Below are 23,817 nucleotides of genomic sequence, written 5' to 3' on the forward strand. Positions count from 1 at the left end.
CGAATGAGCCCCCGGCGAGGAGCGGGCTGCGCTCAAAATGGCGGAGCGGGGCGGGCGAGGGAGCGGCGGGCACGGCAGTTTGGACAAGAGTATCACCCTGCCGCCCGACGAGATCTTCCCCAACCTGGAGAACGCCAAGCGCTTCGCCATCGACATCGGTAACCGCGCCGGAGCCGCGGGGGGGCGGGGGGGCCGCGGCAAGGAGGGGGCGGTGGCGGAGGAACGGGCGGCGGCTCTCGCCCCGCTGAGGGGACTCGCCGGGGCCCGGCGGCCCACCGCGGCGCGGGGCTCGCCGGGAAATGCAGTCCCCTGAGGCGCCTCGCCCGGTGTGGAGTGCCGGAGGCGGACTACGGCTCCCGGCAGGCTGCGCGGCGCGGGGGGCGGCGCGGGGCACGGCGGGACTTGAAGTCCCGTTACCTGGCGGCTGCACGGCGCGGGCGGGGAGCGGCACTACGAGTCCCGGCGTGCCGCGCGCGGCTGTTAACGGGCCACGGGGGGGGACTCTCTGAGGGACACCCCGGGGCTGCCCTTGGCGGCCGAGGGGAGCCCGGCGGGCTGAGGCGGCGGCCGGGGCCTGCCCTGCCCCGCTTCCCTTCCCCTCGGTGCCTCCGGAGCAGCGGGGCCCGCTAACAGGGGCTGCTCCTCCGCACGCCCCGCGGCGGGGCCTGAGGGCTGGCCCCAGGCCCCAGCGCAACGAGGGGGTGCCCCCTGGGGAGAGCCCGGGCACGCGTCTTGCTTCCATTCCATAAGTTCCAGTCAGTAAAAGGGCGTAAAAGCACAGAAAATGAAGCGTTCTGCCGACATGGCACCATGCGGTCACTCTGCGCCCTTAATCCCCTGGGTCCTGCCCTGCTCTGGGTGCTGGGGGCTTGCAGAGGGAAAAACGCTCCCTAATATAAGGGCTTTTACCACACAGCAAGCCCCTGCACCCTCAGAAGGTAGCTGTTTGTTTCACGCTAAAATAACAGCTGGAATGGGCGCTTCTGAGGGTCAGAGCAGAATTAGAGCTGCAGGATTAGTTACAAAGCCTGGCTGCGTGGCTCAGCTGGTGTTCCGAGTGGATTTAAGTCTTTAAAAACTGATTGAGGAAGGGAAGGACATATAAGCATCACTAGGTGAACATTCACATAGCATTTACCTAGCGATACTAATGTAGGTACAATGGCAATTCATCTGTCAGTGCCCTACAAACTATTGTATTTCAAAAACAACCATTGCAATTGGTTTGAAGGAAGCTTTTCCTCCTAGCAGAGAAATATATATATATTTATTTTTTCTTCCTTTTTTTTGGTAAAAAACTCACCTTAATGCAGTAAGCCAGCAGACAAGTTTGGATTTTGTTTACCAGAACCCTTAAAGCATTGGCCAGTGACCTGAAACAAGATCTGAGAGCAGGCAAGCTTTACTGCTTTTGTTGCTATAAGTGTCTGCCAGGGATCGCTCCAAATTGACCTCACTTGAATTTTGCTGGAGAAAGCCTTTCATTTTCTCACAGGTTGTAGAAAATTCCTTGTTTATTCAGCACTGTGGAAGAGTTGAGAGTACTGCTACGTGGGCAAAGCTACGAGCACTAACCAATTATTTTTTCTACTTGCCTAAACTGCATTTCTTTATTTCATTTGTTTGTAAGGCAGAGCGTAGGGCCACTGCATGTAGTCATTATGTTATGATCCAACAGACGGATTTTTACTTACTGTTGGGACTTAAGTTTTAATCCAGAAGCTGCTCATAATTATTTGCTTGGTCTTTCTTACAGCATGTTCTGTGAGATTGCATGGAAAAATTACCAAGGGGGGTAACATGCCAAATCTTTGTCAAGAGGCCAGTTATGCATACAGATTTAAATCCAACCACATGCTAGAACTAGCACTGAGAAGTACAGACCTTCTGCCTGCCTCGTACTCGTGTTCGCAACACAGGTACCAAGTCAGAGCTGACTTTCTGTATTAGAAATGTGGTTCTGCAGCCCAGGCTACTTTTATTCGGAGTTTTCCTCAAACAGCCACAGCAGCTGAGAGTTTTATGAAACATACTGATACCTTAATACAGAAGTGGGTAGCAGACTTCCCCCACTTTTCTGAAGAAATTAATGGCTTCATGACTTTCATGGTCAAATACCTACTTGAGTAAGTTACCACCAGGTACTGTTTTGCCCTAAGAAAAATGACTTAATGATGTGACTCGGTCTGACTTCATACATTACTCAATCACTGCAAATGTACAAATAAAATCCTCTTATAAGCAGCAAATTTGGAGGATTCTAGGAATCTTACTAATAACGTAAGCAAGTAGATGCTATACAAATCCATGCTTTACCTTCAGTCCTCACTTAGCTATAGAGCAGAAGTTCATGTTTCTTATTTCTGCTCATCTTCAGCAGTCTCCACATCAGGTGGGCACATGCTTATCTTGGGGAGCTTTACCCATAGAGTGCTGCATTTGGAGTTAGCTAAGCAAAATCAGTTTTCCAGTCAAGGGTTCTTTGGGTCACTACAGCAGGCACCTTGCTTAATTATATCTGGCTTTACTAGAGGAGAACTCAGCTAAACAAGAACTCTTAGGCAAAGCATACATAAACATAAGTGAGATTGTTTGCTCTAAGGTGAGGCATTCGTCATTACTTGTCATCTTTTTAACAGGTGGTTCATTAACCAAGTTGGCTTATTATTCGACTGTGCAGCACAAAGTGGCAAGAGTGAGATCCTTTGATCATTCTGGAAAGGTGAGAACTGCATCATCACTCAATTGCATTTGATAGACTCATAAGAAGGGTACTGCCTGGACTGGAAGTGAAGTACTAGGCTGGCTTTTCATAGTACGATAGAAATCTTACCTAAAATTGCTACGTTTTCTAAAACACGCGATCTAGTTTCTACTGACAGAGTTCACAATATCCTTAAGCATTCGTACAGCAGCTCAGAGTGTGGCTTTGGTTAAAAACCTTGTAGCATATTTCACAGGAAACCAACCCTTAGCATGGGTTTGGTGGTTACTTTTGCTTTGCAAGTTTAATCTAGCTCTAGGTACAAATTCACGTGATTGTACGTTCATCGTACATGTTCTTTGCTGAAATTGCAAGGCTTCAATGTTGTACAGCCCATACATGAGCAAACTCAGTTATGTTCATTGTTTTCACCGTAGATACGTGTGGATGGTGCAGTTAATGCTTCAAATAGTTATTTTCTAGACCAATTAGTATGACACTTGTGAAAAAACAAGTAAATATAACTGTTTCATGCTTCGATTTCATGCATGTCTAACACATGCAAGAAAACTGATTATATTCCCAGCTTAAATAATACTAAGATGTGTTTAAATTGTATTCCTTTTCGAAAGTAGTTTGTGACATTGTTTAGCAGCATTAACAGGGTTATAAGGCCTAGGAAGCACAAGTATTGATGTTTTGTACTTCAGCATATATCCTTGTTTCTTCAGGAAGGACTTTGAATAATCTGTAAGAAATTGCTTTCTTTTAAAGGACATAGAAAATGAACCTTTGTATGAAATATCGGTTCAAGAGGAGATTACAGCTCGACTTCACTTCATTAAGTTTGAGAACACTTACATTGAGACTTGTCTAGATTTCATCAAAGACCATCTTGTCAATACAGAGACTAAAGTCATCAAAGCTACAGGTGGCGGCGCCTATAAATTCAAAGATCTTATTGAAAAGAAGCTGGGGTTGAAGTAAGTGAAACTGTTTAAATTTAGTTATGGGAATGCGTTTCTTTGAAGTGTGTTTTAGTAGACTAACTCTCCCTTTTGCCCTTAAAAGCCTTTTACATAGCAAAACTGAGGCAGGAGAATTTGTGCATGTGTCTTGGTCAGATCAGACTGAACATAAGTTGCAGAAAGATACTGTATCATGAGCTGACACAGCAGGAGTCCAGTAACAGAGCCAACAGGAAGGAACCCAGGGGCTAGGAGAAAGGCTGTAACAAGGAAGAAAGCATGGTATTATCACAGCTTTTTGTATAAAGGATTTGGCTTGCACCCATTCCATTTTTAAACCTAAACTACTCTGTATTGTAATTACAGTGATTTTTTTTTGTTTGTTTGTTTTACTCTTCACCTCACAACTAGCAGCATTTCGGTGGTGGTATCCTAGATGACAGTAGCATGCTTTTGAACTCTTAGTCAACACCCAACTACACAAAACCTACAGTAACATATAAAGTACAATAACATTTGAACTACAGCAAGTCGGTAGTGAGCTGCTCATTAGTAACAATTTTAATTGAGAGCTTTTGATCTGTTACTCTGAGTTGTGTTTTTTTAATTATGAGTCAGTATTTCAGATCTAAAGGTGAAATCTACAAAAGGCAGACAGTATTATTAAAAGCCAAAGTATTGCTGGCAAATGCTTTTTATTCTGTGTGTACCTAATAGCTATAGTTGCCTGGTTCTCAGGTTACGAAGCTTCTAACATTTTTCCTTGCATGCCCAGAATTAAATAATTGAGGCAATATAGTAATTTACTGCATAGGTCATGCCTAAACTTCATGCAGCATAGCCTTGTAGGAGACAGAATGGTAGTTTCCTGAATTTACAGCCTCATAAGTTTACCGTTCAAAAACTTTATCAAAAGCCATATGCTAAAAAAAGCCACTGTAAATATAGATAAACATATCGTTCATTTACACCGACATAAAACATTACCTGCTGCTACTGGGGAAGAACTTCAGAGCAGTTCTCATACAGCATATTCCTCAGTTTCTGAAGTACTCCATTCATCTCCTTTTATATTGCTTTTTCAATATCTTTCTTTTCTGATAGGTAGGATTCTACTACCTTTTTTCTTTTTTCAAACCAGCCTTATTGGCTGTTACTAAGTACCAGTTAATCAAGACTAGATTGAAGTCCCCCCCTCTTTTCTTGGTCTATGGGGCATGTGTTGATTTTTTTTTTTTTTTTTTTTTATGGGCAAAACCATACTTGATTGGTCCGTAGAAGCGGCTTCTCTTTCCTGACAAACTGAAAGTATTCTGTATTAATTGAGATGTATGTTTGTGCTTTGCTTATGTGCTTTCCAAAAAAAGGGCTTATGATATTTCCTTTTGGAAATTCAGCATACGTCAGCAACAATACACAATACAGAAGTTCACAAAAGTCACTTTTCTAAGTTACGTATCATGTTCCTAGTGCTCTTGTTCAGGATATGTATGGTTGTGAAGCCCATTATTCCCATGAAGTCTCTCTTCTTGTGTTTGGTAATGCCAGCAGTAAGCTCCTTGCAGTCGTTACAATCTGTTGTAAATGAGTGCTGAAATGTTGAGGTGGCCTTTTGTCCTTTTTGAAGAAGGCAGCAGAAGAGCAATGGAATATTATGCTGGGTTAGAAAATTGGTTTGTTCCATTAATTGCCAGGTAAGTTTCTGACCTACTTTATTGCATGGGTGCACACAGAGTTGTGTGAGCACTGGCACACTAGAGAGGCAGTAGAACCAAGCAAACAGGAACAGACTTATTTTTACTGACAGCATGATTAATGTAAGATCAAAGTTACTGGGTAACTGCTGTCCAGCGTTGGACTGTGTTCTGTCACTGAAGTTGAATGTCAGTACATATGCAGATCTCGGTTTTGTGGTTTAAGAGATCTGGGCTTTTGCCATATGGTGTGGGTTAGTATCTCCTACGTGTAAAGTCTTAAAAATTAATGTAAAGGATACTTGCTTATCAGTAGGGCTGTGAAAGTTATTATAAGGTTTTCTCTCTTTCCCCTTCAGAGTAGATAAAGAAGACGTAATGACCTGCCTCATTAAAGGATGCAACTTTGTGCTAAGGAACATACCCCATGAAGTGTTTGCATACCAGAAGGATTCAGATACAGAATTCCGATTTCAGACAAATCACCCAAATATTTTTCCTTATTTACTGGTGAATATTGGCTCTGGGGTTTCTATAGTGAAGGTGAGTGGTTGCTAAAACATTTTGTTGTAGAATTTGACAGACATAATCTGAAACATTACTATTTTAAATTTGTAGTTGTTTCTTCTTGGGTAATACAAAGTTTAGAAGGAAAACATATGTATTTTTTTTTTAATTTTCTTACATAGTTATGAATGTTTTCCCATTCACTATTGCAGGATCTTTTTAAATAAAATTCAACTTGGTATTTAGAGAAGTTGTTATATTAACTGACAGGACAAAGGCTGTCAGATCAGAACTAATTTTGTCTTTCAATACACTGCTTGGGGGGACTATATAAATGTAAATAAAACATCTATAAGTAGGATTTTTGGTCTAGAATTAAATACAAAGATTTCAAATACTACTTGTGTTGTAGGTGTGTGAGAATTCCAATTCTCAAAAACCCCACATGCTCACATATTTTACAGTGTGTTTGTAGCTATAGTATGATTTTCTGGACAAATCTGCTTTGTTTTATTGACAGGTAGAAACAGAAGACAAATTTGAATGGATAGGAGGGAGCTCAATTGGAGGTGGAACCTTCTGGGGTCTTGGAGCACTGCTCACAAAAACAAAGGTACCAGAGAAACGGTTTTCAGCGGTATGGGATGATAAAAGATGTGCTAAGAGGTGGAGTGCTAAAACTTTAAATAAGGAGAAATAATGATTTTAAGTGATATTTATGTAGGAAACTAGAAACCCAACATCAGTGCACTAGAAAATGAAGAAAAATATCTCTCATGGGGCGTTACGTTCTATTCAGAGAGCTGCTGGCCTTGTACAGACACAGAACAGGCAGTTCTGCAGCACTCAGGGCGATTTTAATACCTCTCCATTAGGTGCATGTGGTCCTAAACTGTCAGAAAAAGGCTGAGTCCTTGACTTGTGTTTGCGTTTTCTGTGCTTCTGATGTATAAAGGGAAGCTTTAAATGCAAAAAGCATTAGTAGAACAAAGGCAAAAATGTTAAGATGCTCAGCAGTGGCAAAATAATGATCCTGCTTGAGTCAAGGAGTTGGTCAACAAGGACGAGTAATGGCTATAAGGCAAAGAATAGCCTGCTAATTTTCTGTACTCTTTTTCAAAATGAAATGCCTGCATAGTACCTGGAATAGTATCCACAGAAGCAAGAGAGAGAGCTCCTAATTATTGCAAAATATTTGGAGGTAGGGAGGAGGAGTTACACCTCTCTTACATTATACTTCACGCTTCCAGGGATTCAACACTTCAATCCCAGGTTGGTCATCTGCCAGAATAAGGCCTGATCTAGTACTACTCTGCCTAACTCAGCTCTTAAATCATGCTCTTTTTTCCTGTCTCAGAGATCCATGTGACTTAAATATGTGCTCCTAAATGTCACCAATGTAGAAAAAGCTAGAGTTACATATGCACCAAATAAGAAAATGTCAAAGGGAAGACCCATACTTACAATACTTTTGTCTGATGCATTTAAAAACAAATCTTAGAATATGACAATGTCGGCTCCTAACTTTTTTTATAATTTTGTAGAAATGGAAATTAGCATTAACAGATCTTTAAATATTAATTATTGGGATAATGCATATTTTGTGCAAGTTTAACTTCAGGGACATTAATGCATTTCTTCACTTGTAAAGACAGACAACTGTTTTTAAGCCTTTTTTTTATATGCCTCACGAAGACATAATTCTACTTGCTGTTAGCTACTCTGTTCCTGACTTCATTCCAAGATAAGAGATATATGAGGGTTCTGACTTTCATATGCTCTAATCTGGAGGAGATTAAAGGTGCTAGACTAAGAACTTTTTGGTAATTTACTTGCCAAAATATTATAAAATCCAATCCTTTTGGTGATGGTGGATAAAGTCCTTTCTATTTATGCCTGTACAAGCTATGGTCAATTCCATACTCAATGGAGTTGCACAGAGAGCAGAATTTGGCAAATTTTGCTTTATTTCATACTGCTCAAGTTTTGTATGGCTTAATTCTGCCAGAGACTTTTCAGTTCTCCAGAATACTGCAAGACAGACAAAGTGATTAATTGTGCACTCCACTTCTGCTTTTATGGGGAACTTCAACTAATTATTTGTAGATAACAGAATCACAGAATGATTGATGTTGGAAGGGGCCCAACTTAAGATCGGTCTGTTTGATAAGATGTGGGCTTGGGATAAATCCTTGTTACTAGAAAAGCTTTCTCTTTTACTGACAGGGTTGGTTCCAAGCCAAAGCCCATGTTTCGGTTTGTTGTTTTTATTTTATTTTTGTCAGTAAGGATGCTGCAGAACTCAGTTTGTGGGTAAGGTTCTCTGGCTGTCCCAAAAACCTAGAGTAACTCTGCTTCTCATCCTCAGAAATTCGATGAATTGCTGCAGCTTGCTTCAAAGGGACAGCACACAAATGTAGACATGTTGGTGAAAGATGTGTATGGAGGCGCCTGCCAGACCCTGGGGCTAAGTGGAAATCTGATAGCTAGCAGCTTCGGGAAATCTACTACAGCAGATAAAGGTATCAGTATAGAAAAGATCTTCCCAAGATTTGCTCTACAATTAATAGTTTACATTGCCTGTCAGCATGGATTTGCTACTTGTACAAGCTTCCTCTGAATGCTTGTCAGGATGGAAAAACAGTTGCCAATTCCATCAATGTAAATGTACACTGCCTTATCCATTTCCCTGTGTTATGTGTGTGGGCTGAGGGGGGCCCTGAACACTGCCTGAGTCGCTCCAGTTATTTAGAGTTGCTCTTTGAAGCTAATGAGGAGAAGAAATTCAACCATGTCCTCCAGCACTTGGGAATCTGATGTTTGTAATGTTCTACAGGCAAGTAGAGCTGGAAAATAACTACCAGTGCTTTTTATGATCTTGCCTGGGTGTATTTTGCCTGCACGATACTTTATTGATTAGAGATACCATCCAGTACTGCCTTGCAAATAGGCATTCAGTTTTTCAGTTTGGGATTCCATAAGCCTAGGCAAACAACAAAAATAACTGTCTAGTTAGCCCAATGTTTATTTTTTTTATGTGAAAAATACAATTGGCTGTGTTGGTCCAGAAAAAGATCTGTGGCGGTGATTTACTCTTAACTTGCGACTTTATTTGCAGTGTTCTAATAAAATGCTTGCAGCACATCACATGTCAAGATGGATAGACAAACCATTATCCATGTTTCCTAGAGAAGAATCGGAGTTCCTGCCATTTACTATTGACCTTTCAAGCAGACTTCTTTCAAGCAATATTTCACAGCAGCTCAGTGCTTTTCCACAGTGTTTTCAGTCAAATACACACTGCTTGTTGTTTGAAATACTTTGTTAATAACAAGATTTTGGGTCAGGGGGTAACACCTTTATTCTACACACACAGACTGGTGAAACAAAGGGATTTTTTTTCTCTAGCTGCAGGTTCTTTGTTAAAAAAAACTATATGGTTCCTTTAAGCATTCTTCAGCTGTGTTTAATTTTTCTTGCTATTTCCTTCTTTTAAGAGTTTTCCAAAGAAGATATGGCAAAAAGCTTACTACACATGATCAGCAATGACATTGGTCAACTTGCCTGCCTCTATGCTAAACTCCATAATTTAGATAAAATATATTTTGGAGGATTCTTTATTCGGGGTCACCCTGTTACCATGCGCACAATAACCTACAGTATCAACTTCTTCTCAAAGGTAACAAAAACAGAGATTCTCCTAATAGCAAATTCATGTGTCTAGGTATCTTCTTCTAGGAGGTTGGGGGACTTAGAATAGATTCTCACCTTAAATCAGCTTAAAGGACTGCTCTTAGGTAGGTAAGGCAGGGCTAGAAGGATCTGTTGTGGGAGGGGTGAAATAAATGTGAATTGCCTAGGAGTTCTCTCTGGCCTCTTTTTCTCTCTGTATTTATTTATTTTTGATTGTCAGTAATTGTCACTATTTTCTTAGATAGCTGCCACTGTTATTCAATTCCTCTTGCTGACTTCTACTATTTCTTTTCACCCCCCAGGCTATGCAGTGTAGGATTGTTCTGCTGAGATAATTAGAAGCTAGTATTGGTGGTGGTAGTTTGGGCTTTTGTAGATGGTTTTATTAAAAAAAAAAACAAGCTGTAATTATTTCCAGGTTTTGAAGATGTGGCAAATACTAATGATATTTCAGTTGAAAACCAGTGCAGTCCAAAAGCTCACTTAATGCTTGGTACGGGTAGATTGGTTCCTGCACCTTTGCAATGCATGTCGCAGTTTTATAGAACCAATGATACTATATTTTATCTCATCTCAGTGCTTCAAGCAAGCGACTCCTATATGCTGCTTTATTTTCCTTTGTTTCACCATTACAGTCTTTCTGTAAAACCTTGGTTGCGTTCCAAGAAAACTACCACAAAACTGCAGCTCTAGATTGCTGTAAGCATGTTATCAGCAATTCAGTCTATACAAAAATCTCATTATAAATTATTATTTTTTCCCCTCCACTATAGTTAAACCCAGCATTAACTTTTCTGATATTATCTGCTCTAGACCTGGCTTACTGTCCTTTAGAGGAGGTCTCACTCAGCCTTGTCTAGGAAAGCTACGGGTGCTAGGGTGGGTGGTGGTCCTGTTTTCCCTGGCATTCTTTTATACGTTTACTTTTAAACTAACCAACCTGATGGGGAAAATGCCTATGGAGAACGTACAGGGTGACTGTATATTGTTGCATGTTAAACAGTAGCAGAATGAAATAAATAAAATGAACAGTGGCTCGAATGTTTTGGATGCACAGTGGCACACACCTAGGTTGATGACCTAGAAATCAGCTGACCTTATATTTCCAGCCTGTTCAAGCAAGAGGAGTTGAATATTCATGGGATGATGCAGTGGTCTTTCCTGGCAAAGCATTCGCTTCCCTCTGCTTCTGTGGTTGCACAGGCTTAGAATACGCACCACTTCTGCATGTATTTTTTTCCAGCTGTCTTAGAACTGTGGAATGATGTGTGTAAGCAGTTCCTCCTGAAGCTGTGTTTCAGAAACACCATTTTTGGAGCACCATTAAAATTACTGAATGTGTTAGAATGTAGCACAAATGAATATTATCATCTTTAGTTGTTTCTATTAAATTTAAGTGTAAATCTAGTGACAAAGAAGTACATATTAGCCATCAGGGACCATCCAATTGCAATGTTTCATATTGTGGCAGGGAGAGGTTCAGGCATTGTTCCTGAGACATGAAGGCTACCTGGGAGCCATTGGGGCATTTTTAAAAGGAGCTGAACAAGACAGTAAGTACAGCATTGCTATGTTCTGTATATGCTGTGTTCTGAAATGTCAGTGTAATGTCCAAGTTTCTCTTAAGAGGCTGCATGTAAGTTGTTGCCTACATAAATACATTTGGCACTAATAAACACAGATGCTGGGCTTTGCTTTTATATATTCTGGCAAGAACATGTTAATTTCTCACTATTTTCCTGCTCACCTTTGAGAATCCAGCAGGATTTGGCTCTTCTCTTTTCTGCATTTCTGCAAAGAGCAGTCATTACCTCAAAATCAAATCGGGGAAATTGAGTTACTGAGAACTTTCCTCCTCTTTAAGGGGCAAGCTTCTGAATTCAGTTAATGTACTGCAGAAGACCGGCGTCTCAAAACTTACTCTTTTGAGTGAAAAGCCTCAGAGATATCTATGAAGGATGAGACACTTATTTCCAGCATTCTTTGGGTATAGGATGCCTTGGTTGAATTTTGCCATTTGTATTTTCCTTTTCTTACTTTCTTGTTGATGTACTAGCAAGCCATTCAGTACCTTACTAATAGTGGAAAAAATAATGAGGTGGTTAATGATGCTTAGTTTTAGTAAATATCAAGTGTACCTCAGAGTAATGGATGTGGAAGTCATTTCATACCCACTTTATAGATGTGGGCAGGTAACCAGCTACTGAGGAATTAAAGACATTACTTCTGTAGCATGTTCTGTACATCTGAACTTAAACTTCTAGAAAAACTCTAGAAATAACTAGTGTTTATATGAACCTTACACTATGCCTTGAGTTTCGCAATATATTCTGTTAATAATGGATTTATATTTAGAAATAAGACATCAGTTCTGATGACAGAAAAATTAGCCATCAATAGTGCTTTGAAGACATCCTGCTCTTATAGCCATTAATGATTAAAAAAAAAAAGGTTTAAAAATTATTTTAGAATTGTAATTGTCTTGTGTCTCATTCAGTTTAATCTGAAGCTCTTTAGAGGTAGGTAAGTCACCAAGAAGTTAAAACATACCTACGGGGGCCTAGAGGGAAAAATCTGATTTATGTATAAAGACAAGGAGAAATGGCTTTTGCAGTGAACCAGCTTCTCTGAAGGGGTGCTGACTCTAGACTCGTGCATGGGAGTATTTTCAGTTTTATTTTCAGATTATGTGTCTTTCTCTCTTTCTCTTTTCTAGATCCAAACCAGTATAGCTGGGGAGAGAATTATGCTGGGAGTTCTGGTCTCATGAGCACATCACCTGATGTTTATCCCATGCAGAGAACCAGGAGTGGTACAGTATGTGGTTGTCTTTCCTAAACTAAGTGCTTTCTCTTGGCAATGGTGCTTTGAGCCTGGACAATTATTCTAAAGCTACTTGCTTCTTGCCCCTGAGACTATGCTGCTTGCCGAAAGAAGCGACTAACACAGTATCTTGTATCATGTGTGGTGGTGTCATGTTGTGCACAATGATGTCTTGTGTCATCTGTGATGGTTTGATGTAATGCTTCATAAAAGCAGATCACGGCTGCTACTTTGTCTTGTTCTGCCTCACCAAAGGTGGGAGAAAACATTAAGTCTCCTGCCCTTTCTTTGAAGTAGCAATACAGTAAGCAATTAGAAAATACTTTCAGGTTCGTAAAATATTCTAAGACTGGATCTGCTGAAGTGCTTTTGAAAAGGGAACAACAGTGGAGCTCAGCATGTTTTACTGTCCTCTGTTGATCAGCATGCCAGTGTTTTCCATGTCAAGGTTTTTTTTTTTTTTTTTTTTTTTTTCCCCCCTCAAATTTCCTCTATCATTGGTTTATCTCCTCCCAGTCTTCAGAAAGTAGCTTCCTATACTTGGGGGGAAAGGGGAAGAAGAGAACTTGGCTTTAGACCCAAAGATGATGTATAAAACTCTTACGGACTTGTGTAGGCCTTGTGCTAGTTTCACTTATTATGAATCAATTTCTGAACAAGCTCTAATAATTCTTTCATTTTTTACCTAGTTTGACATGTTTGAAATGGATAGGCTGGAGAGACCACTTGTTAACCTGCCACTGCTAAAGGACCCATCGACCTATATTCCAGACACTGTTGACCTCACAGATGATGCCATGGCCAGAAAATACTGGCTTACCTGTTTTGAGGAGGCACTGGATGGGGTAAATGTCACAAAGGAGTTGTATGCATGAGTGATAATTATTAATAAAGCAAATGGAGGGGTTGTTTTTCAGCCTGAACTTTAGGTCAGTTAAAAAGAAAAGGTAATTTGATTGGTAACTTCAGTCTTTCCTCTTCTCTACCAGGTGGCAAAACGTGCTGCAGCCAGTCAACCAGATTCTGTTGATGCACCTGAGAGAGCTGAAAAGTTCCGACAGAAATACTGGAACAAGCTGCAGACACTCAGACAGCAGCCTTTGTAAGTGTCTTTCATTTTCCTGCTTTCATCACCTGGCTGCTTCTGTTGAGCAGAGCAAATTAAAAGCAAACTATAAACTAACTAAAAGCTAAATAAAAGCTTTTATTAAATATTAAGCAGAACAAACTGAAATCTGCTTAGGCTGGAGCAAGTTGATGTGCCAAATATCAGGTCCTCTGAACAGAACCATGGGATCTCCCCTATTAGAATTTTCGAGTTAAATTCTATCTCAGCAGAAAACTGACGAATGGTCTAGAAGTTATTTAAAGCAGTAATGTGTTAGTTCAGTTGTCTGGCAACTTTGCTTTGAACATTTCCCCTCTCTATTTAAGTAGTCTGAGTAGATTCGCCACTTAAAGACTGTTTAGCACATGTGGCATGTGAAGACTTTTAACTGAAACGTCTGTCTTACGTGCCGTGACTTACTGGAATTCATCCTAATTATGGAGGAAACAGGAGAAAATATCTTTTTTCTGTTTGAAGTAGTTGATCTGTTTTCCCCTCTCCCTTTTTAAAGTGCATATGGTACGTTAACAGTTAGAAGTCTTTTGGATACAAGGGAACACTGTTTAAACGAGTTCAATTTTCCGGATCCCTATTCAAAGGTAAGTTGTTCTTGTTTTACAGGGTGGACAATGTGTAAGTTCAAGACACTTTTTCCATACTCTAAAACTTTGTATAAGTAATGGTTTATAAAGGGAGAGTAGTAACTACCTTGCAGCAGCTTTAACTGGTTGGTGGTTGCTGCTCTGAGGAGAAACAGCAGTTGCTGGTGGGATTTAAAGCCTTTGACCTCTAACCTGCTGAATGCGGTCATGTTGAGGGTAGTGCTAACAAAAAGTTACCAGCTTTGGTTGTGTCGTGCTTCTGAGAAGGGAACTGGTGGTGTCCATCCTGCTCCTGATGAGTACCTGGTGTCCTTCATCAGATGCTATTGTAACTTGCTCCTTCAGTGAGGATCTGTTTCCTTCAGTTTAGAAGTAAGGAGACTATATGGAGAGGCTCCACTTCTGCTCATGGATAACCTTAGAAGTGACCTGAGTAATCAGTTTACTTCCTCTTATACTGAGGCTATAATGCAGTCTAGCAGACTTCAGGAATTTCTCTTTCCTGTTTTTCTCCTCATGGTACAAAAAACATTTTCAAAATTAAGGAAAGTTATGTGTAGCTGTGTAAGTACTTCTGAATAAATCTGAGATTTTCAGACAGTGGTAAAAGGCAATTGGCATTATTATCTTGTAGAGCAGTTAACAATTTCAAGATCTCCATGCAAAAGTCACTAATGCTATGAAGTTTCTGTGTTCTTTTAGTTACCTTACACTGTATTTTCTTTCCTTCCTCTGCCCCAAAAAGGAAAGAAAAGTAAATTGAGGACAGGGAGAAAGAGTTTCACAAGCAAAGTCACCCTCCCCCACACCATCACTCCCCAAAAAGGCCTGAAAAAACAAAACAAATCTGTTCGCTGTGTCCCTTAATTGCTGAGGCAGTCTCTCCTTACACCAAACTGTGCCACTTTCCTGCATCTTGTCTCTGGGTTAATTTCCTGCTGTGCTGTAAAAAGTTTGATTGCTTTTGTAACTGTTGAGATACTTTGTTGAGTTGGGTTGGAGTGTACACAAACACATAACCTGTAGCTCTTAAAAGAATTTGTTGCTATTCTGCAGTTGTTCAGTCTTTGGGGTTTATTCTGTAATGTACTATTGTTGGGGGAGAGGACATGTGAAGTCATCACTTCTCAAAAATAGCTTTCTGTACTGGTGATCCTCACCACTTTTGTGCAGACACGGGAACAATAACAATACCAGAGCCTAATTAGAGACTTTTTTTTTGACTGTTGCTCTGTTTCTGCAAAGTATGTAGAAGCTTCTGCATAGCTGCACTGTCACATTCACTCTAAGAAAAAGTTAGAGGTGGCTTTTGACTGTGTGAGGTGGCTTTTACTTTTTTTTTTTGCCTTTTTTTTTTTTTTGTAATTCGGACAAGATAGTGGCAAAAAAAGATGATGTAAAGATGGTACTCAATACCACTTGTACATTTTTAAGTAGAACTAGCTATGTAACACTGATCTCACTGGAGGTAGAAGTGGAGGAAAAAAAAAATCAAGAGCTTCTAGGCATCTGGGATGATGAACCTCTTGAAACAAAAATTTAAGAAAAACAAACAACACCTCCAGTTTTTGTAAAACTGCTAGTGGTAAGCCTCCTCATGCAGATCACCTGGTTTTGGTGGATCGTGTTGCTGCTTAAGTGTCTTTTTTGTGTGTCTATTCTTCCATTCCCCAGTCTGCCCAAGATCTATCATACCTCTAAAAAAAAAAAAAAAAAAAAAAAAAACAACAAATAGATTAAAGTAATTCTTAGGCAACAGAACACATTCTAGCACTAATAAAGCTTTTTATTAGAATCCCAGGAAACTTTTTTCTTGTTGTTACTAAGCATGCTGATAACAGTAACTTGTTGGTCCATTAGAGGCCATGAACGTAGAGGAGAATGCTTGAACGTGGTCTTGGGACTGAGACAACCAATGATGGGTAAGAATTTTTTGTCTATAAATCCAATGTTTCATGTCTTTCTTACAGGTAAAGCAGAAAGAAAATGGCATAGCCTTAAAATGTTTTCAAAGCGTAATCGAATCTTTGGATTCATTAGGCTGGGAGGAGAGGCAGTTTGCTCTGGTGAAAGGACTTCTTGCGGGGAATGTCTTTGACTGGGGAGCAAAAGCAGTCTCAGAGTAGGTGTTAAATATTTTAAAAGCACCCTTTTAAGATACAGAATATCCACTTGTTCATTTTAAAAATAAGTAAATAAAGTGCACCCATCTAACTTTAATTATAGTTTGTATTTTACCTAATCATATGTTGGTTGTTTATTTGCAAGCATTGTTGTGGTGCAGCAAAGTTTACATTTCCACCCTTTAAAACCTGGCAGACACATTGCTGTGAGTGTTTGAATTAAGTGATAGAGCATTTAATATTCCAGCCTGGCTGCTTTGCTTGTAGCATGGTTAATAGCCTTGCTTTTGGGTATATGTTGTACTTAAACCGATACTATGTACCGCTAGGAGAAAATACGCTGTTTTTCTGCAACCCACAGTTGTCCTGATATCACTCATTCAGTGGGCTGTAAGCTAGATTGGGTGGTCTCTTATGATGACAAAACACTAAGTATTTTTGATCAACATACATTCCTATTGCTGTTTTTAGAGCTTTTTTTCCTTACATCCTTTCAGCTATGAATTCACATAAGGATATAAGTGCAAGCTGTCTTAAAATATTTTTAATTTTGCAACTCTGGATTTTACAGCTGTTTTTGTGGGGTTGATCACATAGATCCAATAACACGGGAAAGGGTCACTGCCTCACAGCTGACATTCAGCTCTTCCTTGCCTTTTCTGCATCTTTAAAGAGTTTTCCCCCTGAGTAAACCAAAAAGAAGTCCATTCAAAACGCGGTGATTCAAGGCTGCCTTGGCCCTCTTAGACTTGGGGTACTTCTGATGCTGCCCACAGCCACAGAAACGAACTGCCACCTGTAATAGCAGTTAGTCTAGTTGCTCCTTGTGGTAAGTGCAGCTCTCCTTCTCTTTGAGGAAGGAACTAAGAGATGTACAGGCTGAGTTACATCTGGTACTAAATGACATGTAAGGAACTTTGAGACATGACTGGCAAGCACTGCCCACATGGTGTAACGTTTTAACTGGCAGCTTTGAATCCAGCCTCATTACCTGTATGCTCATCACCACCTAAGTGTTTGGAGCTACTTTGCTATATGTACAGCCAATAGCTCTTAAATCCTGTACCTAGTTAAGGTGTTTTTTTTTTTTTTCATTTTTCCCTGCCTACACAGGTACAACTTTAAAATATTTTTTGTGAACTAATCTTCAAATTAGACTTTGTATAGCACTGGTTTCCTGTGCAGGTATTTTAGACCCTGACTACATTTATGGCAGTTTGCAGACCAAAAGTCTTCTTTTTTTGCCTGTAGAGTAGTTCCTGCAAATGTTTGTATATTGTTGGAGCTTTTTTCTTTTAGCATAATAACATTCTAATTTAACGTACATCTGAGCTTTTTGTGTTTAACATCAAAACAATGTGTCTGTTTCTCAGTCAATGGACCTACCCACACTTCTCGTAATAATCAATGCAATAAAATTGCTGACCACCTGCTAGAGGAATGTTTGAATTGTGTTTTTATGTGATTAAGTTGCTTAACTACGTACCCTTTATTTCTCTCATGATACAGCGTTCTGGAATCTGAGCCACAATTTGGATTTGAAGAAGCCAAATCAAAACTGCAAGGTACAGGGGGAGATGTGTGGTGGTTGGAACTGGATATTGCGTTAATGTGAGTGGAGGAGAGCAGGAAGGTAGTGATTGTGATGGTTCTGCTGCCCAGATGATGAGGACCCATTCATACTTGCTGGGTTTGTCTGAAATACAGATTTACAGAGTTCCAGGGGAACGTTGCTCTTTGTATTCCAAAGGAACTGGAACCTGAAAGCCTATCTCTTTGCACAGAAGCCTTAGCTGCACAGGTGTTTGGAATATCTCAGCTGTGCTATTTTTGTAGTGTTCTAATCCTGTCAAAGCAGTAGTGTCCCCTCAAGTACAACCCCACCCATCTTAGGGTGAGCCATAATGGTATTTAGCTCACGTGACTCCATTGGTTTATTATGAAAATGCCATTTCAAGAGCACTGTAATTGAGCTATTCCCATAATTAAGACTTTAGCAACTTCTTGAATATACAGTTTTAACATTCAAAACCTGAGCTCAAACTGCTTCAGCATCTTTAAAAAGACCAAACATACAGATTTGCTCCTTGCCTAAAAGTAACACTAATATGATTTTCTTTGTGACACAGAACGTCCCTGGTTAGAAGACTCCTACAGTCAGTGGCTAGAGCGACTGAAGGTATGATGCCACAATTGTTACTAACCATAAGTAATTTAATACATTAATCTTGAGGGGAAAAAAAAAAAAAGTGTTAGCTTGTTTTTAACAGATTTAATAGAACCCTGTTCAGGCAACTCAAAATAAACTCTGTTAACACAGTACCAGTAATTCAGCAGCCTTACCATAAAGACAGGAATAAAAGGGATTTGACACTTCATTACTTACCAAGTTTCTTAGCTGAATTTCTGCAGGAACTGCAACATTCATAACCCAGCTGCTTTCAGAGTTCTTCCAACATACCCATAGTTCCCTTCCTTATCAGGGCACTTTTATTTCTACACAGCTGGACTTGTAATTTTGAAAACTTAAATCCAAATGTAATGTCTGTATTGTTCCTCCATCTCAGTAATCAAGCTAAAATCTGCATTAATTAAGGAGCTTTCTGAAAGTAATTAATCAATTACCAAAGCTTTTTGGCTCTGTGTGATGTTTATTACTATTTAATTAAGGTTCACTGAAAAGCTGATGTTTTTTTGGTTCTCTCTGTAGATCTATGTTGGAAATGATAGACAAACGTTTGGTGTAAGCGGACCGCTCCAAATCATTGCATACTGTGTCTTAAAAGTATCATATAATCATAGAATCATTTAGGTTGGAAAAGACCTCTAAAATGTAATCCTTTATGACGGTGCTAGTTAAGGAAATTCAAGCACTGTCCTGACCATTTTTTTTCCTTAGGAATTGAACATTAGTTACAGAGAAATTCATCTGCTGTTACAAACTGCAGTGAACTAAACTTTATAAAATCAGATTTAGAATAAATCAAAATCAAAAAAAAAATCAAAATTTTAGGATGTCACTGCCCCTAGTAGTCCATCCTGCCCTTTCCTGGCAGAAGGAAATCCTGTTCACCCTACGTCATGCTAGCTTAAAACATCCACAAAGGTAGGTTTACCCTGATAACCAACATGTTCATGTAGGCAACTGTCCATGCTGCTGCTTCTGTTTTAGGGAAGGTTATTCTCCAGCTGCATGGCATAATGAAATGGGATTTCTAATCTAGCCTCCCAAGGGTAGGATTATAGGTGTGACTACCCACCCTTCAGAGCCCTCTGAAGTAAGTTCCTGTTCCCAGCTGCTGGAGTCACACACATCTTTGGCAGCTGTAGCTTAATTAACAGAGTTTGAGACAGCTCTCGAATTAAGTGAAGTAATTATAGGTTGTTTTAAATAACTGTGCAAAGACAATCTTAGGGAAACTGATTTTGCTTAAGATCAGAGGTAGGTGAAGTGCTATGCTGCTGCTAGATAATGAAAATTGCCAATCAATTAGGGGTATAAAACCTGGTGTCTTAAAATGAGTGTTTCTAAATAACACGAACTATTTAATGACCTGAACTATGAGCTAAAGCCTGAATGAATTGTTTTTTCTCTTGCAGGAGGGTCCCCCTCATAAATGTGCCTTAATTTTCGCAGATAACAGTGGAATAGACATAATTTTAGGAGTCTTTCCTTTTGTGAGAGAGCTCCTCTCTAGAGGGACAGAGGTAAGTGGTTTTTGTTGTAGAGTCAGCACATAATGGAGCTTCTGTAATTGGTAAAAGGTTTGTTAAATACCTACTAGCAGTACACTTTGTGAGACTGGCTCAGCACACCTCAATTGAGAATGATCCAATTTAGGGCAATGAGCTTCAGGCCCCAAATCCCTGGTACTCTGAGGTCTAACTTTAAGTAGACTGCAAAATGTAACAGAGCAAAGGGAGACTCTGGGAGATCTAAGTGTGCTAAGCCAGGGTTTATGATGTCAAAAGACCTGAAGTAGCTGGTTAACCTGGGAGGGGTGGGGGGAAATGAGGACTGGGCCTCTCAGGCCTTCTCCTCTCTCAAGGCCTCTTTTATTTTATAAGCCAGGTAATGACAATCTTTAAACAAACAAGAAGCTCTAACACCGTGTATTGCCTGCATTAATCAGTGAACTACTCTGACATCTTTGCCTCAGGTTATATTGGCTTGTAACTCTGGCCCTGCCCTAAACGATGTCACCTACAGTGAATCCCTGATTGTTGCTGAGCGGATAGCAGCGATGGATCCAGTTATTCAGTAAGCCTATAACCTGTCTTCATTATGTAGCATACAAAAGGGAAAAAAAAAGTTTCTTCTAACACACATAGTTGTTATTTGTGTTTATTGCTGTCTGAACTCTGCAACCTGGAAGTAAGATACAGAGGATGATCAGCTTAAGGTGAAAAAATCTAGAAAGTGGTTCTTGTTGGCACGTCATTCTATCTCCTGCTAGTGTCATCCCTGATAAGGACTCAAGCTACTAAACCCCTGTACTTCTTATGTTAAAAACGAATAGAGGAAAATATGCATAATGCACAGACTATCCTATGTAGAGAATATATATATAAATATATTATATATATATATATATATATATATATATATATATATATATATATATATACATATATATATACACACACACACTTTTATATATAACTAAATAACCTGTTGCTTAAGGAAACATGTTTCTGAGTCCTAGCAGGAAAAGAAACCTTTGCAAAGTACACTCAACTATTCACTGTCTGGCTTATTACCAGAGTTGCATGACTATGTTTGACAGACCATGTAACGCTTTTTATTTTTTATATTTTTTCAAATAAAGATCTGCACTGAAGGAAGAGAAGCTGCTGTTGGTCCAGACAGGTTCAAGTTCTCCGTGTCTAGACCTAAGGTATATTGGCAAAGTACCAAATTTGTTTTCATCAGGTGAAGGATAACCAGAGACTTCTCATGTGCTCTGGAATAGCTCAGCCACACTTCACAGAAATCGTTAAGAGGTGCTCAGTCTGGATTTGCAGACTTGTGATACTGATCAAGCCTTCCTAGTTGTTCTACAGCTTATGTTTCATTTTGGTGTTCAGCAATTACATGTTGTCAGTTTCATGGGCAACTTAATTATTGCTGATGTAAAATATACTGTGTGCAATCCACTTGAGCATAAGAAGCATTTCATGTTGTTTATTTATTTATTTTTTATTTATATTTCTCTACTGCAGAGAGAACTTAACCTGTGGTTTCTGGGAAAGCCCAATTCTGTATGCATTTGATGAAGCTTTTAAAACTACATTTCAATCCCATTTCCTTTGATTAAGGTGTTCCTTGTTTAATGCCATCAGTAATTCCATGCCCCACCACCTTTTCTATAAAAGCTAAAGCCCGTAGAACATCTAGTCTTTATATGTAGCATATGTAAGTATGACTGCTTCTAAGTAGACCTCTCATTTCAGCCGCCTGGATAAAGGCCTGGCTGTGCTGGTCAGAGAACGGAAGACGGACTTGGTTATCATTGAAGGCATGGGTCGTGCCATCCACACGAATTACTACGCGGCTTTGAAGTGCGAGAGCCTCAAGCTTGCTGTTATCAAAAACTCCTGGCTTGCCGATCGTCTCGGAGGGAAAATCTTCAGTGTCATTTTTAAGTACGAAGTGCCATGTAAATGATATGGATCCGGTTGACAGGGTGAACAGGAGCAGCAGAATGGACTTGCACTAGTTTTACTTTAACTGTAAAGAATGTATTTTTATTACAACAGGGAAAAGAGGTCACAGGAAATTCCATATTTATATTGTGCTTTTGTGACTTAAAGCAACAATATGATTCACTCTATAGTATACACACTCAAATATATATATGTATATCTCACTCATTGTTTATTTTGGTAAGTGTTTATTTTAATGCTGCAGTATTTGTGATGAAGAGACTTTATTTTTTTGTTCTGTGAGACATTCATATAGAAATATATTTAAATGTCAATGAAACCTTTTTTTATACATCTCTGCCTACTCTGCCAGTAATGCCATGGCACATACCAAATAGTTTTTAAAGTGCTAAGTGAATCTGACATTGTATTTTTCCATGTCAGCTTTTAAACTTACCCAACCTGTTTCATGCTCCGTAGTTAAGTTGGTTGAAGGACTGATCCACCTCCTACTCTAACCACCATTGCTTAAGCTGCATTTAAAATAGAAGTGTCATGATTTGAGAGCACATAGCCGATAACTTAACAGCACTACAGCAGTTTGAAGAACTCGTAACTCCTGCTACTTCCACTGTTTGTTCTTGTTGCCACAGAGGGGTGGCAAGCTGCACCTATACTAAATTCTGGGCAGCTATCAGAAGTTTAGAGTCTACACTATGCTTCAAGTGACTCTGTAATGCTTTATTCAGGAACACCCAGCTATTTCCCCATCAAAAGGCAGATTAGTGTCTGCTTTCTTCATTTATTTAATGCTAGAGCTGATGTGAATTTGTCTCTTCGTTCATGCAGCACAGTTAAAAAAACACTTCCAAGTAAATGAATTTGCTCCCTCCCACCCCATCAGATGTGCAGTACATAAATGCAGTCATTTAACCATGAATTTACAAACCAGCATGTGCATGCATCAGTCATTCCACCTCTGAAAAGAAAACCATCTTATTTCAGTTGCGTATTTAACAGTTTCCTAATTAACTTCCCTATGAAGTTCAACTGTTTTTCTTTGACAGCAAGAGAATAATGTAAAATACCCATTACTCACTTGCCCTTGCTTAGTAAGTTTGTACTTCCTTTAATTGACTGATTACCAAATTTCATGCTGGTGAATTTTAATTGTTATTCCTAAATACTTCCTGATCAGGTTAACTAAGACAACCTAGGAAACATCTGATGGGAAACAGACATTTCTTAAATCTAGTTCCTTAATTGCATCATCCCCTTTCTTGGATTTTAGGCTACTGCAGAGAATGCAGTAAAGTCCTGCATTTTGGGGGACTATGCAACAGTACTGTCCTTTCTGATTCAGAAATTACCTTCACAGTGACCATCATCTGCCTAGAAGAGGGGAAGAGTAGTCTGTAACTAAAATATTTAAGAAGCAGTTGTTTGTGATTAGAACAATCAGGTGAGAGCTTTAATTTTCAAGATTGTTCCTCATACTGTAATTAGTAAACAGAGGCATCACGTTAACCTATCCTAACGCCCTCACTCCTATAGGCATTTATTCACTTACATAGTAAACTTCTAAACTAAACATAGGTGTGATTCCCCCATCTTAACCTTCCTTAATTTTTAACAGTTGCACTCCATCCTTCATCAATTTAAATTTCTCCCAGCTGCTTAGTTTTCTTTTGAATCCAGCTCCACCACCAATCCAGAAGTGATGTGTGTTTATGATTAGGAAACTAACACTCTAGACTTGCAGAAAAATACCCTTCTACAGTGATGTAGTTCCTATGAAATACATATGGTAGAACCCTAATACACACCCATTCCTTAACAATTTTTTAAGCATTAGCCCTTCCTGAAGTCTCCTGGCTTTGTCTTGTATTTTCTTTTATACGTAGACGAGTGCACATTTCTTCTGTGAAAATGGAGCAACAAGACTTCTG

General features: G+C 39.6%; 3 protein-coding genes across 11 annotated transcripts in view; 1 reads left to right on the forward strand and 2 right to left on the reverse strand.

Moving 5' to 3' along the window:
- The window catches only part of LOC137843363 (transcription factor HES-5-like), a 30,628-nt gene extending 30,486 nt beyond the window's left edge, over positions 1–142 (reverse strand). For all 3 annotated transcript variants that reach the window (XM_068658527.1, XM_068658526.1, XM_068658525.1), the window contains exon 1: positions 1–142. The gene's annotated coding sequence lies outside the window, so the exon portion shown is untranslated.
- On the forward strand, positions 25–22,092 carry PANK4 (pantothenate kinase 4 (inactive)). Of its 2 annotated transcripts, XM_068658494.1 has the most exons (19): positions 25–158; positions 2,640–2,722; positions 3,479–3,687; positions 5,726–5,909; positions 6,394–6,486; positions 8,242–8,395; positions 9,371–9,552; positions 11,038–11,119; positions 12,283–12,383; positions 13,079–13,234; positions 13,379–13,491; positions 14,009–14,096; positions 16,070–16,221; positions 17,732–17,787; positions 18,352–18,401; positions 19,823–19,930; positions 20,383–20,483; positions 21,052–21,120; positions 21,677–22,092. In XM_068658494.1, the coding sequence occupies exons 1-19, from the start codon at positions 38–40 to the stop codon at positions 21,888–21,890; spliced, it is 2,316 nt and encodes a 771-aa protein (XP_068514595.1). In that variant the 5' UTR covers positions 25–37; the 3' UTR covers positions 21,891–22,092. The 2 variants fall into 2 exon arrangements, with proteins under 2 accessions (XP_068514595.1, XP_068514596.1); XM_068658495.1 differs by lacking the exons at positions 9,371–9,552; positions 11,038–11,119.
- The window catches only part of LOC137843359 (probable glutamate receptor), a 14,341-nt gene continuing 11,916 nt past the window's right edge, over positions 21,393–23,817 (reverse strand). For 5 of the 6 annotated variants that reach the window (XM_068658497.1, XM_068658498.1, XM_068658496.1 and 2 more), the window contains one exon: positions 21,929–23,814. In XM_068658497.1, the coding sequence (XP_068514598.1) occupies positions 23,713–23,814 (102 nt within the window). In that variant the 3' untranslated portion in view covers positions 21,929–23,712. Of the gene's footprint in view, positions 23,815–23,817 lie in introns of all 6 variants that reach the window. The other variant, XM_068658501.1, reaches the window with a different exon arrangement.

Source organism: Anas acuta, chromosome 22 (assembly GCF_963932015.1).
Source record: "Anas acuta chromosome 22, bAnaAcu1.1, whole genome shotgun sequence".
Lineage (NCBI taxonomy): Eukaryota > Metazoa > Chordata > Aves > Anseriformes > Anatidae > Anas > Anas acuta.

Excerpts from the sequence above, each read along its gene's own strand:
- PANK4 (XM_068658494.1), top strand. The coding sequence starts at position 38 with ATGGCGGAGCGGGGCGGGCGAGGGAGCGGCGGGCACGGCAGTTTGGAC. Across the intron at positions 13,492-14,008 it reads ACACTCAGACAGCAGCCTTT|TGCATATGGTACGTTAACAG; the intron begins GTAAGTGTCTTT and ends CCCTTTTTAAAG. Across the intron at positions 19,931-20,382 it reads TCCTCTCTAGAGGGACAGAG|GTTATATTGGCTTGTAACTC; the intron begins GTAAGTGGTTTT and ends TCTTTGCCTCAG.